Genomic DNA, 18,547 nt, shown 5'->3' with positions numbered 1-18,547 from the left:
GCGTGGAGCTGTGGGCTGAGTCCAATTACATCACCGACGGTCATAAAACAGCAGTGCAACTCACCGGGGGGAGAAAACAAAGACAGTCGCTGACACAGGCTGCTTATACCACCGGAGCTGAGCTGAGCGCGAGCTGGACGACACGAGCTCAACTCATGGACATACTCACATACAAAGAAATAGGAATGAAGCGACCGAGGACGATGTGCTGCAGCATTAAGGTAAGGCATCAGTGCTGCTACACACACAGAGGCAGGCTGCACAACCTACTGTCAAGCGTCTTGTTTTAACCTGTTCATTGTTTAGATAAGAATCTGAGCTGGGTTTATTTTTAGGAGGTTGCATAACGTTACAAAGGTGATACTACTGAAGTAACACAATGTGATTTCATAGTGTATTTTCTGTCTGAAAACCTGAGCAGTGTTTCCTCAGAATAAACAGAGCTTCACCTTAGATAAACAGCTTCACTGTCATAGTGTCGAGCAGTTGTTCCTCTTATCCCAAAAACATTCAGTTTATTTAAGTCATCAGTGGTGCAAAAACTGGAGTTACCTTTGACTTATATGAGAAGAATGAGTTTTTTAAAGTGTAACAGCCATTTAATAATCATTATTATTGACGAGAAACTGTTTGATCTTTGTAAGTACCCTGACATGTAAAAGTCCTGCATTCAAAAACTTACTTAAGTTAAAGTACATAAATACTGGGGTCCAGATATACTCAAAGTACCTAAAGTATTCATTAGGGAGTGTTCTGTACTAATCAGAGGAGTGGGATGGCTTGGGTGTGACTTTTTTTGACCCTCCTCGAAGCTACAAATATTTTTTGTTGAGCCTTTCTGACTGACTGGGGGAAATGCCTCCACCATTAATTAGTGAGATGTTTTTACTTTTTTTTGGTTAGATTTTTAAAACTTACTCTTTGATGTTTGAAAGTCAAAAGTTAATATATGAGGACAAAATCCTGGAGCTGGAAAAAAGCATGTCGTTCATGCTGGTTCGTCGGTGCAAACAGTTTATTTTTGGCGCAGAATAAAGTGATTTTTATGCAACGCCACTATTTTAAGCTCAGATTTGTTTTTTGTTTTTCTCTGACAGGAGCCTTTATTGCACACGATGCGTCCAAGGACCATCAGGAATTTGAAAATCCAACAATTATTTCTGTTTCTACAGTTTCTAGCTGTGTTTAACTGTGTAATTTTGGCAATTTTCTTCTAAAGAAAACATGCCTTCCAAACCGGCCCAGGCATGTTTTCTTTAAAAATTGTTGGTAAAAAATAAATACATGAGTCTTTGAACATAACACCTTGCTCAGCTTCACAGTTTATTTGTAACACTAAAGTTTTGGTCCTCCTGGACCTGCGTCAGGAAGGGTTGTAAAATAAAAACAACATTAGTTGTACATACATTAGTCTTTAGTCAATTCATATTTTGTTTTAGTCGTCAGTATCTGCAAAGTAGCAGTAGTAATAAGTACAACATTAGCCTCTGAGATGTCGTGAAGTATAAAGTTGCTGAAAATGGAACTATGTAGTATGAATACTTTAGAATTATACTTATGTGCAGTACTTGAGTAAATGTGCTTAGTTACATTCCACCATTAATTATTTTATGACTCAGTGTTGTAAGGTAACTAATCATAATGTCAAATTAAAAATGACATGCATAGAAAAAGGAAAAAAAGACATTTTTATAGCTGCAGCTAACAATTATGTCCACAATCTGATTATTTTCAAAATTCCTATCATTATTACAGAACACAATGTGAAATTATCAATATTCTGACCAACAGTCCAAACCCCAAAAATATTGAATTCACTGTATTGTAAGATCAAGAAAAGCAGCAAATTCTCACATTCGAGAGCCTCGAACCACAAAATGTTGGCAATACCCCTTGAAAAATGACTCAATTATCAAAATAGTTGCTAAATGACTTCTATTTTAGGCTATTATTAATAATCGACTAATCTTGTCTGCAGGAATCCTGTCTGCTTACGCAGAATTTGTACGGTGGGAAATGTTGACATTTTTTTCTGTCATTAAATCTATCAGTGATTCAGTTATGACAATAGTTTTTATGTGCTTGGCAGCCGTGTCCAGCTCAAAGTTTGGTAGATTTCCTGCTCCTCTGGGTCCGGTATTCAGAGTCTCACTGAGTGCTGATGAGCGGGAGAAATGTAATCTCGAGTGCCAAGTGGAGCACTTGTATATTCGCTGTATTGCAATAATGGCAGAGAAACAGTTTGTTCCAGGGCTGTGAGTAATAATGAGGCAAAGGTCCATGTTGCTTGCAGCGTAACTCAGCGAGAAATGACACGTCTTCTTCATTGGTGCTGTGTTGTGTGAATGAAGCATGAGTAATACATCTATATTCTGCAAGTGAGGAGGAGACGACTTAAGCAACCTCTAAATTTCCAGAAGGTGAAGTTTTCTTTGAAATATCTTGGGTGTTTACCTTAAGTGTTCTCACACAGAATGTGGTGGGTCCAGTTACTGCAAACCTCCTCGTGTTTATCATTTTAAGGCTTCACTTTAAAGTCCTCTCTGTTGAAACCAAGATGTACAAATATAGAGCGGGTGGAGGACGGTGAAACAGTATGGCCCATCACATCACTCAAGCTGGGAGTTCACGGTGATTTCTCATCCATCCTGCACAGTACAAGTGTACCTTAAGTTCAAAGCTGTATAGAGGTGTATTTACAAAGTGGGAGCAGTTCAGAATAAAAGCAGAGGAAGCAGTAGGTAATGTGTCAGCAAGCTTTTTCTGCAAGTCATTCCTGCAGTGCTGAGAAGTGGGAGCAGCTGCCCAGAAAGTGTCGAAGTATATGAGCTGACTTTATCATGGGGAGGTGGAGGTGGAGGTGGAGGGGAAGGTGGATGGCGTGACACCTAGATGGGACAGCTGCCAAGCTGTAGACCACTGTTTGAGACCAACAAACAATAAAACCGGGTGTTTTTTTAGGAACCTGTCACTATGTTTCCTGCCAGTTTTTTTTTAACCCTCAAACACGGGTGTTTTTTTGGAGCCCGTTGCTGCATTTCCTGCTGCTTTTTAGCCCCCAAAGGTGGGTTCATTTTAGAGGCAGGTCGCTGCATTTCCTGCAACTTTTTAGCCCTAAACGTGGGTGTTGTTTGCAACCAGTGGCTCCTTTTCCAGCCCCCAAATATGGGTGTTTGTAAGGGGCCTGTCAGTGCATTTACTGCGGCCTTTTAGACCCCAAACGTGGGTGCTTCTTAGTGACCAGTTGCTCTTTTTCCAGCAGCTTTTTAGTGACCTGTCGTGTTTCCTACAACTTTCTAGCGCTCAAACATGGATGCTTTCTTGGGGTTAGTTGCTGCATTTCCAGCAGCTTTTTGACCCCTAAACATGTTTGTTTTTAGGGGCTTGTCGCTGCATTTCCAACAGCTTTTTAGCCCCCAAACTTGGGTGGTTTTTAGCAACCTGTTGCTGTGTTTCCTGGAAATATCTAGCTCCCAAACATGTTTGTTTTTTAGTGGCGTGTTGCTGCATTTCCTGCGGCATTTTAGCCCCTAGATGTGGATTTTTTTCTTGCAGCTTTTTGACACCTAAATGTGGGTGCTTTTTGGTGATCCAGTGCTGTGTATTGCAGCTTTTTATTCCTCAAACATGCATGCTTTTTTTTTGGGTTCATTGCTGTATTTCCAGCAGCTTTTCAGCCCCAAAACATGTTTGTTTTTAGGGGCTTGTTGCTGCATTTCTTGCAGCTTTTTGACACCTAAACGTGGGTGCTTTTTGGTGACCCAGTGCTGTGTATTGTGGCTTTTTAGCCCCCAAACATGGATGCTTTTTTGGGGTTCATTGCTGCATTTCCAGCAGCTTTTTAATCCCTAGATGCGGGTTAATTTAAGAGCCAGTTAGTTTCTGCATTTCTTTCTTTGGCCCCTAAACGTGGGTGGTTTTTGGTGACCCACCCAGTGCTGTGTTTCCTACAACTTTCTAACCCCCAGACATGTTTGTTTTTTTAGCGGCTTGTTGCTGCATTGCCTGCGACTTTTTAGCCCCCAGACATGGGTTATTTTAGGATTTAGCATTTCTTGCAGCTTTTTGGCCCCTAAACGTGGGTACTTTTTGGTGACCCAGTGCTGTGTTTCCTGCGGCTTTTTAGCCCCCAAACATGGGTGCTTTTTAGGGACCTGTCACGGTGTTTCCGTTAGCTTTCTAGCCCCCAAACGTGGGTTGTTCTTAGCAACCCGTTGCTGCTTTACTGGCGAGCTAGTGCCATGAAAAGTGGTTGTTTTTTACCAAGTCATTGTTGCTTCATCAGCGAAGACTGTGCTCTGACAACCAGGTATTTTAAGCCAAAACATGATATTTTTCTATTTGGAAACATCATGATTTGGCTATGAAATTTTGGAAATGTTTTATTTAGGATATTCCTAACCCTGGGTATATTCAAATTTTTTCCAAAATTTCATAGCCAAAACATGATGTTTCCAAATAGAAAAAGATCATGTTTTGGCTTAAAATAAAATGTAGTTTTGTGCCTAAACCTAACCACATTGGTTTTTTTGAGTTATTGAAATAATAATTCAAATGTATTGTACCTGTGGTTTGCAGAAATTTACTGCTGCAACATTTTTTCCTGGTGATGGGGCTGGAAGCAGAGTACCTTTTCAACTATGTCAAACTGTTATGCCAGAGCTCTTGATTACTGTTGGCGTTCTGTTTAGCAGTTACAACAAAAGAGTAATCAAATCACTTTGCACTCAGCAGAGCCAGTCGTTCAACATTGTTTTTGTAGAGAGCAGTTATTTTCATCCATCTTTTCTTGACAACAGTACAGGCTGTTCAGCGCTTTGCTCTCTATTTGCTCTGTTTTGTCAGGACATTCTGTTTGTTTTTTTCCACAACTTATCTGCTGTGGGCTACACCTAGTCTGCGCCAGGGTCACAACATCAAATTCTCTGTATGGATTTCTCTGCCAACATCTGAGCCAAGTTTCTGCTCAGGGGCACATGATGTTTACATCCTGAAGAATGGGACAAGAAATCTTTGAAAGCACCTGTTAGCTTCTCTTCACACCTCAGTGCACCTGAGCATGCGTCTCATGTTTCTGGCTGAATAGAGTTTAAGCAATAGTTGAGCATTGTGGGGAAATGCACGTATTTGTCTAGTCTAGTCGCCAGAAGAAAATGTTCGAGCTGTGCATTTCTCATTTCTGCATTTCCACAGATATGTTACATTTGTGCATTTCAAACATATCAGTGTTTCTAACGTGATGTATTTCTAATTGTTGATGAGCTGACTTTGTTACTGGGAGGAGGAGGGGATGGTGGATGGCGTGACACCTGGGTGAGACGGCTGCCAAGCTTCAGATCACTGCAGACTGAGACCAGCCACAAAACTAGTTATTTTTTGTTGTTGTGCCTAAACATTACTATAGTACACATCAGCCACAGCATTGTTGAAATGTTGTCTAGAGTCAGATGACAAGATTGATGCCATTCTCATATCCCGTCAGTAAGGTTACCACCAGCAGCTGGTTAGCTTAGCTTAGCACAAAGACTGGAAACAAAGAAAAACAGCTAGCCTAGTCTGGCTCATAGCCCCCACACTCAAACGTAAAACCATAACCTGTCACGTTTACACGTCAGGGTTTTGTGCTGATTGAACAGATAATATGGCCCATAAGATGTCAATTAGCTAGATTTAGGGTGTTTTCACACTTTGTCCTTTCAGCCCCATAAATGGACTCAGAGCAGTGACTCAGCATTTTTTGCACATACCTGAACACACCAAGTGAACTCAAACCCCTCTGAAGTCCACAGTTGGGATTGCTTAAGCTGTGCATTGTGAACTCACTTTGCTCTTTGCCATTGTGTTTAGCCCTCCAGATGCTATTGCACTGGGACGCTTGAAAAAACAGACGAAATCACGTCGGCCTGTAACGCTTGCAAGGACGTAGGACGAGGAGTAGTTTGGTCCACAGATACTAAAGAACCACTGCACGTCTCCAGATGTGGAATGTAGATTACATCAAATGTCAACAGTCTACAGCACAGAAACGCCAAGGTTTTCCTCCAATTTTAAATTCATCTGAAAGTGAGGGGCTTCATAACCGCACTGCAGCGCCATGTCAAAGTAAAAACAACAATGAACTACATCAATACATATTACATATAGGTTATAGTGTGAACAGGATGAGGACTGAGGCCACATCAGAGCTGAAGTTGACCAGATAGAGAACTTAATCCTCTTTCAAATTAACTGACAACATGAACACAAAAAGTAGCCCCTTTTCTGTTGGTCCACTTTCCGGTGCACTTTAAAAGGACTGAGTTTGGTTCATTTAAAAAGGACTATATGTGAAAACACTGGAGGTGCTTGTTGGCTCGATTTCCTTCCTCAGAAATAGTGGTCTGTAGGCTGAGCTAACTGTCTAACATTACTTGCTGTAGCCATATGTTAGTGGACAGGCATCAAAGTTTGATCTTGTAATCTGATTACCTTTGATTAAATGAATAAGCATATTTTCTCCAGGTACTTTCTATCCACCTTATTCCTGAGGGCACTACTGTAGAAATGATTATGTGCGCAACTTCCAGTGAGATAGCGGAAGTAGCATTAAGCTAGTGGCTACTCTTGGTAGCTAACCGCCAATTCTGGTTCTTTCCGAAAGTAATTTGCCTTCAGTTTAGCAAATACTGATTTGTTTTTGTTGTTGTTGTTGTTGTTTTTTATAAATATTTAACTAATGTCAACACCGGTACCTGTTGCACTGGCAATGCTAACTTCATCATCCCTGCAGCACTGTATTGCTTTAAATCAGAGAAAATGCTCCTTTGATCACGATGCTGTTGTGCACCAACTTTTTTCTGTATGTTTCACAATGAAGGGAGGTGATTCTGTTGCTTTAGTTTCTTTCAAGTATCCTGGGAGATTTCATATCCTGTAGCTTTTCCTTTATTTCTGTAGTTTTTGACCAAGTAGATCAGGCATTTTTTGTAGAAAAAAAAAAAGAATTATATCCAGTGTGGTAGCTACAGCACGTGTCCCTGAAATAAAAGCATTTGAGAACTTCCCTCAATTCTTTCCCTCACAGCAGGGCTGAAGGCTGGGACAATAACGTCCAGACAGACGGAGCTTAGAGTGTTCAAAAGGATAAATATGTACATAATCCACGGAGGATCCAACTCTGCTTGTGCTTACAAACATTAAATAGACTTAAATCACTTGTATTAACAGAGCGGATAAATAATGAATCCTGCGTCTTTACAGTGGGACGTGGTGTCGACACACTGTTGTATTGTTGCTGCCCTTCTTCTCCACCTTTTATAATACTCTATGGATATGCTATTCAAATTCCAACACTATGCAACATCCCTTTATCAAGACAAAATTGACCCGCTGTCATTAGAGGCTTAAGTAGATTTTAGGTTGACCTGAATCTGTGGTTAAAGAAACAGTTGTGAACCACTAACTTTTTGTTTGAATCTGAACCCCAAACAAAAGAAACTCTTTTTCCTTCCCCAACAAATGGATCCTTTTGAGATAAAGTGTGGATGAAATATTAGCAACAGTGTGAAAGCATCAATTGTGTGTGCTAACAAACCATAAAGCCAAGCTTTAATAGGAGCATTAACTGTTCTGAGTCAAACACATAGTTTATTCTCCCTCAGCCGACCTGGCACCCGGTAAACAAACTGAAAGCCTGGATTTATCACTGTTTTCATAGCAAATTCACTCCTAATCTCAACACGTATCTTCAGCGTCATTCGTGCATTCATGACCCCCAGAGCGAGTGTTCTGGCTCTTCCAGATCACTGGGAGCACGTCCAGTGGGTAATCTTGATCTTTCCACATCTCTGGATGTGAAGACAAAAGTCTAGAAGACAAAATCATTCCGTCAGTTGGAGACACACACACTGATAATGATTCAATCATTGAAACACACTTTAATTATTTTGTTTTTAGTTTCTAGGAAGACCAGATGAATTCATGAAGTGCCATAAGACATCACTATTAGTCATATTGTAAAAACTTCAATCAAAACAGCCTCAGAAACCAGAGGTGGAAAGTAACCAAATACTTTACAAGTACTCCAATTGTGTGTGACATCACGGAGGGTCTGCTGGTTTCCTGGCAACTGATCCCACCCAAGAAATATACGGGCACATGGAGGCACACCCTCGATTTAGCACTTCCATTTTTGGATTAAACAAGTGAGATATAAAGCACGGTAATGTAAAGTGGGAGATTTTGCTTGCTTTGTGGACTTGGAGAAGGCTTATAACCACGTCCCTTTGGGAGTCCTGTGGTGGGGTCTGCGGGAGTATGGGGTACCGGGGTCCGTTTTCAGTGGGACTTCCTGCCTCCACTAGGGTCACCCCTCTTCACTTATTCTGTTTGTAATCTTCATGGACAGGATCTCAAGGTGTAGCCGGGGGGGGTAAGAGAGTGTTTGATTTGGGGACCTCAGAATTGCATTTCTGCTCTTTGCAGATGATGTGGTTCTTTAGGCTTCATCAGACCGTGACCATGAAAATGTATATAAAAGCAGCTAAAATGAGTTTCCTCCGCGGGGTGGCTGGGCTCAGCCTTAGAGATAGGGTGAGGAGCTCAGACATCTGTAGGGAGCTCAGAGTAGAGCTGCTGCTCCTTCGCATTGAGAGGAGCCAGTTGAGGTGGTACGGGCATCTGATAAGGATCCTCCTGGGGGCCTCCCATTAAAGGTTTTTTGGGCACGTCTAACTGGTAGGAGGCCCGGGGCAGACCCAGAACACACTGGACGGATTTTATATCTCATCTGGCCTAGGAATGCCTCGAGTCCCACAGGAGGAGTTGGAAAGCGTTGCTGGGGAGAGGGATGTTTAGAATAGCTTGCGTAGCGTGCTGCCCCCAGACCTGGCCCTCGATAAGCAGAAGATGATGAATGGATGGATACAAAGTGAAGTGAGCTACCTTTAGACAGAGGCAGCCTTATTGTTTGCCCCTGTTTTAAGCCATTGTTCCGAGCTACTCTAACCATATCCCAGCTTGTTGGTGAAGATTCTCAGTCATCCAGGTCATGGTAATCTTAAATGCTATATCGCAGATAACTCTACATCTGCTCGGGTCCCAGGCAGAAGCTGAGTAATGTAGTGTATGCAGTTCAGTGCATTGGTGAAACAAAACAACCACTCCACAAGTGCATGGACTCAGCTGGCCATTCACATCCAAAGGAGAAGGGACATTCTTTTGAGGACCGCAATGGCCAGAGAAGAAAGATGGTTTGAATGAGGTGTGAAAGACGCCATCTACGTCAAACTGGAGTTACCATCGTTAAGCAGAGGAGATGGCCTATGACACCACTTATCACCCACCTACAATTCAGTCTTGGAATCCCGCCCCAAGCGTCTTAACACCCATTCACACCTGGACCCATCTAACCCTAATGACAAACATGATGGTGGGGTGGGTCAATGACACACCTGTGACCTCAACGACTCTGTAAGGGCTCATACCCACACAGGGTTTAAAGACTCCACACCAGTCTGTTAGAAGTGAAGAAGCCTCTTGGATGAGAGGTGAAACGTCTTCAAGACACTCTAGCAAGTCCAGTTGCCTACGATGTAGCGTGTAACATATCCCAGCCGTAGCTTCACATTTTGTGCACAGCTGAGAGAGGTGTCCTCGGCTAGAGAGCAAACATTTGAATTCTGTAAAAGGGAACATTGCTGCCTAATGATCAGACTTATTTTTACTTTTCATACTTCAGTGCATTTTTCTCTTATACTTTTTTTAAAACTCAAATTTTAAATGCAATAATTCTACTGACATAAGACTTACATTACTGATCTATATTGCCTCATTTTACACCCAGCTCATCTGTGCTTTCTGTGTAGAATATGTACATTTTATCCCTTTAAATGTTGTTTCCTGTCTTTTGACGTGGTGAATGCGGCAGAGTCCAGGCCTGATGTGTTGGTACTTGTCAGCTGTGCCATGTGTTTTTTGAAGCAGCTGTTCCTCGCTGCATTTCGCTGCACAGACAGCATAAGATTGCTTCTCTGATGTTTAACTGTGCACTACATTGAGTGAATGTCACATCATGTCAGTGTGTTGCGGAGGTGGAAAAACACGGGAAAGTTGTTCAACACAAATCTGGTACTTTTCCGAGACACCACGTTTTGGATGACAATGTGATTCCTCTGAGTTGTTCTCTGTTTCTTGGAACAGTTTAGGCCTCTCGGGAGGAATACGCTTTAGGCTTTGAGTGTGATCTGCTTCTCTGTGCGAGCAGCCAAGCGTCTCTCGCAACTGAAAACGGCACAAAAGACGCTTGACACTTGACATTTATGACTGTAAGCTACGTTAGAGACTCAATCCTCCTCCTGTGTTGTCTGTCTGTCTGTCCTAGCTGTTTGTCCTGTGCCACGGCCTCCTGCAGTTCTCTCAGCTGCTGTACAGCTCCTACTTCAAGAGCACCATCAGCACAATCGAGAGACGCTACGGCCTCAGCAGCTACTCCTCAGGAACTATTTCCTCTCTCCACGAGGTAGGAGCCAACAATAACATATCCTCACACAGCCTGAGATCATGATAGCTTTATTTCAAGGATACCGGTGACAAAGGCGGAATTGGAGAACAAGCAGCATATCACAATCACACTTCCTGAATTCAAGCCAGACTCAAGTATTTTGGAACAGTTTTATCACAGATATGAGGGGTCGAGGAAACGATAACATGAGCCGTATGTGCTGGATTTTTTTTTTTAAGCTCAAGTGGGTTTTAAATGCATCACACTGATAAATATTTTCCAGTTAGGTTTCAAGTATGCATGACCAGGGGTCACTCATCTGTGATTAAATCACTGTGTTGACATTGCTACCTTAAGGCTTTTTAAATCCTTTTGCGGCTCTCAGGATTTGGCTGCGCTTGGAGATCTAATTTGATTTACAACATCTGATTTGATTGTATGATATTTTATTAAAACACAGCCTGAAGATTTCAATTTCGGATCTCCTTTTAGAGTTGTTATTAAAACTGCTACAGATGAAAAATGGGAAGGTCAAAATGGAAAACAGGTTATTCTTAGCGATGAACCTGATGAGAATTATCACCCGTCTCTGCAGTTCATCTCAGCCGTACAGCTTTTTTAGCTAATTGTTCAGGTTTCACAGCCCACAACTTAACTGTTTGATTCACTCTCATCAGCTTTATTTGTAGATTCAGAGGGCGGCTGCTTTTTTAGTTTTCAGAGAAAATGCTCAAACAAACCAGCACACTACTTGAAATATGTCAGTGCAATTTATGAGACCAAACAGGCAACCCTTTCTGAATGAAAAGTGAAACTCATCTATACTCTCTTCAAAGCCAGACTGACAGAAACAGCAATTTTACCTCACTGAACACAGGAGCTGCTGGTCTACTGCTGCCTCGATCGGGAGTTTGTTTGTGTTATTGTGTGACTTTGGTGTTTTAAAGGGTTAGTTTAGACGCACTAAAGTCACGCAATAACACAAACGAACTATCTGATGGAGGCTGCAATGGACCAGCAGCTCCCGGGATTAGCAAGGTAAAATTACAGTGTTTGTCAATGGAGTCTAGCTTTGAAGACAGCATAGGTAAGTTTAACTTTTCGATCAGTTCCCCGTCAGAAAAACAGTTTTCCTCACAAATTCAACGTAACACTGGGTGAGTAATTGATATATAAATAGTCATTTTGGGGGCCGAGTATTCCTTTAATCCTGAACTGTGCCTGTGTTGTGTGCAGACCCCACTAAATTTGGATTACAGTGCAACCCTGGCCACTTCCATATTTGGTTTTAAGAGTCCATTAGTAATGTTTGGAAAGTGTGAGACCTGCAACTTGATGCATTAAGTGTGAAAGGATTGATTCCTCTGGCTCCTCTCTGAAGCATTTGTCTGTGTCTGTCTCTCAGGTCAGCAATAGTGTGCTGATAGTGTTCGTGAGCTACTTTGGAAATCGGGTCCACCGGCCTCGCGTCATTGGAATCGGTGGACTACTGATGGCTGTCAGCGCCATGATGCTGACCTTACCTCACTTCGTATCCCAGCCCTACGATTACGACTCTGTTTTACACAGTAAGAACAAAGACCTGAATACCACGCTGCTTCTCTGTCTCCGCTGGCACCACTGTGACAGCTACTGTGACTCAGTCCAGAGCTGGGGACTCATGAAAGTACAAATATGTCAGTGCAATTTATGAGACTTTACTTAAGGGTTCGTCTAGAAAGCTGCGGCATCTTTTCAGCAAAGGCTCCACTCACTCAGCAGGAGTCAAGCAAGTAACTGCTTTTTGTACTCTGCAGCGAGTGGTGTATTTAGAAAGCTTTGCCAGGTGAACTCTTTGTAAATCAGAGAGAAATTCCTAGTGTCTGTGAACTCGCTGAAAGTTAAGACGATTAGAGTTACCTCCAGGAGATTTAATTTGTAATAACAATCTCTCTCTTTCCACTTTAAAGGGATAGTTCAGATTTTTGAAGTGGGGTTGTGTGAGGTAAGTTTCCATAGTCGCTGTATTACCTACAGTAGATGTGAGTCGGCGCGCTCCCAGTTTGGAGAAGGCGAATAAAGTACCAACATGGAAGCTAACCGATGTACTGCTGTGGACAGGGGCGGACGCAAAATGTATTTTAGCCCCCCCCCAAAAATGAATAGTTTAATACAGTGCTATATTGGAAATGTTTTCTTTACCTTGCCATCAGACAGCCCTTTCTTTTAGGGAACTGAGGCCATTATATGAACACAGTCTCACTCCGAAGTCGTCAAAATCCGGCGCTTGGGCAGTGACTTGCAGCGTCAGAAACCAACAAAAGAAGGCATCCTTTAATGTCAGCATGATATGTGGCTGGTTGCCATTATAGTTTAACGTGCGTGGCGGCATCAGGGAGAAATGCGGCGGGACAAGGATGAAAGTTAAGGCGGCGACAAACACCGACTTTCACCCGAGAGAGTGGTGTTCGCGTCTCGTAAGATTCTAAAGCCAAACCCTGAGCTTTTTTCCTAAACCCAACATTTGTGTTTGTTGTTGAAGGACAAAAAACATCAATTTGTGGTGTTGTACCGACGTAGTGCGTTTATTTTGGAAGAGACTCTATGTAAATGTTAAATTTCCTGTGAAAACAGAAGTGTATCTTGAAAGACGAGAACTTGACACAGTGTCCCAGAACGTCAACAACCAATGCACCCAGGGTACCCTGCACGTCGTATGTGGACGTGGAAAGTCCATGACTTAACGTGTAATATGTGACGAGTTCAGAGTGAGAATGTATTGGTTACATATCTCTTCTCAAAGCCACCAGACTCCTTTGACAAAAACAATAATTTTACCTTGCACAACACAGGAGTTGCTGGTCTACCGTTGCCTCAATCAGTTAGTTAGTTCGTATTATTGTGTGACTTTGGTGAATCTGAATTAACCCTTTAAAACACCAAAGTCACACAATAACACAAACAAACCACCCCATCGTGGCAGCTGTAAATCAGCAACTCCTGTGCTCTGCAAGGTTAAATTACTGTTTTTGTCAAAGGAGTCTGGTGGCTTTGAAGAGAGCGTAGATGTATATATTGGCTTCAGTTGCCCATCAGCAAGGGCTGTCTAACAGCAAGGTAGAGTGGAGAAAATACACAATAGTGGCTAAAATACATTTTGTGTCTGCCCCTGTCCACAGCAGTACATTGCTTTAGCTTCTATGGTGGTACTCCTGTCTGCTTCTCCAAACTGGGGGCAGGCCGACTGCCATCTACTGTAGGTAATACACTGACTATGGATAAGTACTTCATACAACCCAGACTATCCCTTTAATCTTGCCCCTAGTTAAAATTCTTAAGTGTTGTGCAGAGTGTCAGTGAAGGGCCATAGAAGCTTGCGGTTAGGAGAAACTTTCTTGGAGGGCTTTCTACCAGAAATGGATCTCTTGGTTAAGGTTAGAAAAAATGGCGTAGTTTGGGTTAAGATGAATACATTCCTGTCAGAAAGGGCTTCCTTGGAGAAAGCCTGCAAGGAAAACTTCTCCCATGTGCTAAAAGCTTCAAGAAATTAAAGAAGTCACATCCACCAGCCTCTCATTAACTTGTCCTCCCCTCTCCCCCCCTCTCTCCGTCCGTGTGCTGTGATCCAGACCGCCATGACATTTGCACTGTGCAGAAGAATTCGAGTAACCTGGAGTCGTGTGACCGTGAGGAGAAGAGGCGTCTGGCTGACTCGAACAACCTGTGGCTGCTGATGGGCAGCGCTCAGCTGCTCTTCGGTGTGGGCTCGGTGCCCATCCAGCCATTTGGGATTTCCTACATAGATGATTTTGCTGGACCTGGAAACTCCCCTCTTTACATAGGTGAATGGCCTATGGTTGATTGATTTGTTTAGATAAGGAAAGCACAATCTGAGGGTCATGGTGTTATTCTGGGTCATTCTGCAGGCTTTGGAAAACTTTTACCATCAGTATTTCATGACCTGGGAATTAAAAGATGGTTTTATGCAGCTACGTTCTCTTGTTTTGGTGAAAATGTTCATAATATTTTTGAGAAGTTCAGCAATTTTAAGGTTTTTAAATTTAAGATTGAGCAGCTTTTTATGCTCCTTTATCCTCAGAGCACCAAACCTAAGGAAACGTGGTAAATAGAGTAAACCTGATTTGTTCTCCTGTGAACCTTTCAAACAAAGGATCATTGGTTTGCAGATGGAACCTTGTAATTTGTAATTTTCTTTACTTCTATATACTTTATTAGTCCCATAGGGGAAAATCAATTTTTTCACTTTGTTGTTGGCAAACTGGCGGAAGAAAGTTAAAGATTAATTTCGATAGACACCCTTACGTTTTTTCAAATTGAATGCATATAAGCAAGAATATCCCAACACAAAAGGTTAATAATTTGTTAAAGAATAATTATTATTTATTTATTTCAAAAAGGGAAAAAAATGTAGAAGTGGGAGGTCACAATTTGGTAAGAAAATTATAAAAGTATGGACGACAAAAAATGACGAAGCATCAATAAATAAATGTATAAATAAATACAGCAATAAATAAATAAAACCTGGAAAAAAAAATAAAAGAATGAATAAATGCAAAAAAAACCCCTCATAAATAAATAAATAAAAAGAAATAATAAAAGAAGTTAGAACCTCCTGCCTGAGTCGCATAGAGACACAGAAATACATAAATAAATAAATTTAGTTGTACAAAAATGTAGAAATCAATTTAAGATAGGTTCAGGTTCCAGCAGCTTCAGAAATGTGAGGAGTTGCTTCTTTTACTGACTTCCTGTTTCCTGTTTGGCAGCTGCATGAATTTTGGCCATAAGCCACTCAAATGATTTTATCACATTTTTGGACCTTTTAAATACTTTTATAAATTCATACAAACATTTCTTTTAGGGAGTTGTTGAAGTGTGGATGAACAGCAAGTAAAGAGACATTTATTCATTTATGTCCTTTCAGCTTTTATATGTGTATTTATTTATGCATTTATCTATTTCCATATTTATTTCAGCATTGATTAATTAGTTTATTTATTTAAGCATTTGTTCAAGCAAGTCATTTTTCATCCTTCATACAAAACAGCTCGACACTGCTTCAAAACCTCACAGCTGCTTTATCATTCACAGCCATCCTGTTTGCAGTATCTGTATTCGGGCCGGCCATCGGATACCTGCTGGGTGCAGTCATGCTGCGGATCTATGTGGACGTGGACAAATATGGTTTAGGTAACGATCAGGTCTTTAAAGTTCCATCCATCCCACAGTTATTTTACTGACAGGTTACAGCAGGAACGACTGTGCTCACTGCTGTTTTCATGCAGGAGCTGAACAGGAGCTGAGAGTGTCTGATCCCCGCTGGGTCGGGGCCTGGTGGATGGGCCTGCTCATCACCAGCGGCTTCCTGGTTCTCACCTCCATCCCCTACTTCTTCTTCCCTCGTCGGATGCCGGCAGAACACAATGTAAGTCACACTCTGACTCTCAGAGTTCTTTAAGGTCACAGCAGCCTTTTTTACAACTTAACACTCATTGAACTGTGTATTGCTCGTGTTTTACTGACACCTACAGGCTCTGTGTCAACATTGCATTTCACTTTTCCTCTTTTCATTATCTTGAAGGCACACACTGTTTCGCAATATCAACATATAAATCCAAATTATACCTGACACATATCACCTCACTGACCACCCTTCTGTTCCCAAGAACTGATTTGTACTTTACATTTTATATTTTGACCTTTTACACCAATCCACAGAAAACATTAGTCATAGATGAGAAAAGGGCCAGAATTCATTTCCCACTGTTTTGTGAAACCACATTTTGGCTCCTCCAGCTTTGTCCGGGACTCGACCTGGTAAAAGTAATAAAGTTGTTGTTGTAAATTCAGCTAAAATTAACACATTTGGAACATGACGGGCGAGTGTTGATGAGGTCATCTGATAGCAACGTGGGGGTACGTCAGACAAAACAGGTTAGGAGTCACTGATACAGAGTACTTTCTTGGTTTTGTTTAAAACATACAAAACTAAGAGCAAATATTTCAGTATGAAGAAGACACAAAAGTGATCTTTGAGCAATAAAATCTGTCTAGAAATCTTTCATTGTGATGTTGGACAACTTTGGGTGATTTTAATGCATGAGAGCTGTCAGTCCAGTCTAATGTTCCCACAGTACATGAATGCAGCACAAAGAGACCAAAAGAAATGGGGACAAAACGAAGGTGTATCATATAAACTGTATCATATAAATGCTTCTGTACATGGAGGAAACAAAAAGACTTAAGCATCAATACAGAAATAAATGAATAAATAAATTGTGTGCAGAGATGTCAGTTCAGTCATACAGGTAAAAGGACTCAATTTAAAAAATTGGCAGCCATCTGAGACCCATTTCATGCTTATTTAGAGGAGGCCAGGGGACGTGATTAACTCACTGCCATAATTTCTCATGGCCCTTGCTTGAGCTTGAACACACAGCACTCTGAAGCACTTTATTTTATTATTTAAAAAAAAAAAAAATCTTCAAAATGAAATAAAGTTATGAAAAAAAAATTATAATAATAAATAGAAATAAAATGAACAACTAAAAAAGTATACATGAATAAATCATTAAAGAGAAAATAATTAATTAATAAATAAATGTTGAAATAAATATGGAAATATAAATATAACTTATTTATTTAACAAACATTAAAAAATAATTAAGCAGGATATAAGTGAATATCTATAATTCATTTCTACATTTTTGTACAGCATCATTTGTTTATTTCTGTATTTCTGTGTCCCCATGTTAATGAAAATAATCATGACAATAAATAGAAATAGATTTATTTAATAGATAAGTGTATAAATATACCGGAATACATAATTAAATAAATAATAAAAAAAAAAGAATAAATTCATAAATTAATGTTGAAATAAATGTGTAAATAAAAAGACAAATAAATTAATTTACAAATTTATTTTTAAAAAAAGACCTGTCCAGGGTGAACCCTGCCTCTCGCCCGATGTCAGCTGGGATAGGCTCCAGCCCCCCCGCGACCCTCAAGAGGATGAAGCGGTTAGAAGATGAATGAATGAATGAATGAATTTTTAAAAAAAATTATTATGCAGGACCTTAATACATATCTATAATTAATTTCTACATTTTTGTACAACTACATTTGTTTATTTCTTTATTTCTGAGTTCCCATGTTAATCAGATATGAGGCTCTAACCCCTGAATTTATTTCTTCATTAATGTAATTATTTATTTTCATATTTATGTCAGCATGTATTTATCCTGTATTAACATTAAACATTTATTTTTATTTGTTTCTTGTCCTCCATACCTGTATTCATTACACACTGCATATTTGCCTTCACACATTCAGTCTACACTGCCTGTTATGTTCCAGGTGATTGGAAGTGAAATTGACATGAGTGATGACTTCAAGAAGCCAGATGTCTCTTTACTTGATTTCCTGAAAAGTAAGTCTATTATATTCAGCCTGCAGAGGTTCAGAGAGTTTTCACTGGAGTCGTCTCCAGTATCAATAATCAGTAATAACCCGTGTTTCTTTGTGTGACTGTGTCTGATCAGTGTTTCCCAGGATGTTTGTCCACCTGCTGCTGAGCCCTCTCTTCCTGATGCTGGTCCTGGCCCAGTGCTGCTTCTCCTCAGTGATCGCAGGTCTCGCTACGTTCCTCAACAAGTTCCTGGAGCGACAGTACAGCGCGTCGCCCGCCTACAGCAGCCTGCTAGTAGGTAGGTACTGCAGCAGCACAAATATAACCCTTTCAGTCAACTGCTTGAAGTCATTGTCAGCTTTTAAATAATTCAAGTCATAATGTAAAGCTTGGTATATACACTCACTGGCCACTTTATTAGGTACAACTGTTCAACTGCTGATCTACTGGGATTTTCACACACAACCATCTCTAGGGTTTACAGAGGATGGTCCGAACAGGAGAAAATATCCAGTGAGCAGCAGTTCTCTGGGTGAAAATGCCTTGTTGATGCCAGAGGTCAGAGGAGAATGGCCAGACTGGTTCAAGATGATAGAAAGGCAACAGTAACTCAAATAACCACTGGTTACAACCAAGGTCTGCAGAAGACCATCTCT

At 40.9% G+C, this 18,547-nt stretch overlaps 1 protein-coding gene across 1 annotated transcript in view; it reads left to right on the top strand.

Annotated features, from left to right (window-relative positions):
• The window catches only part of slco2a1 (solute carrier organic anion transporter family, member 2A1), a 27,188-nt gene continuing 8,641 nt past the window's right edge, over nucleotides 1-18,547 (top strand). Inside the window, exons 1-8 of the mRNA XM_050054767.1 lie at nucleotides 1-221; nucleotides 10,361-10,498; nucleotides 11,886-12,048; nucleotides 14,089-14,301; nucleotides 15,572-15,670; nucleotides 15,766-15,905; nucleotides 17,840-17,912; nucleotides 18,025-18,189. Of these exons, the coding sequence (XP_049910724.1) occupies nucleotides 156-221; nucleotides 10,361-10,498; nucleotides 11,886-12,048; nucleotides 14,089-14,301; nucleotides 15,572-15,670; nucleotides 15,766-15,905; nucleotides 17,840-17,912; nucleotides 18,025-18,189 (1,057 nt within the window). The 5' untranslated portion in view covers nucleotides 1-155. The remainder of the gene's footprint in view (nucleotides 222-10,360; nucleotides 10,499-11,885; nucleotides 12,049-14,088; nucleotides 14,302-15,571; nucleotides 15,671-15,765; nucleotides 15,906-17,839; nucleotides 17,913-18,024; nucleotides 18,190-18,547) is intronic.

This window comes from Epinephelus moara, chromosome 10, assembly GCF_006386435.1.
Source record: "Epinephelus moara isolate mb chromosome 10, YSFRI_EMoa_1.0, whole genome shotgun sequence".
In the NCBI taxonomy this organism is placed as follows: Eukaryota; Metazoa; Chordata; class Actinopteri; order Perciformes; family Serranidae; genus Epinephelus; species Epinephelus moara.
Note: the sequence above shows the minus strand (reverse complement) of the source record. Positions and strands in the feature narration are given on the sequence as shown.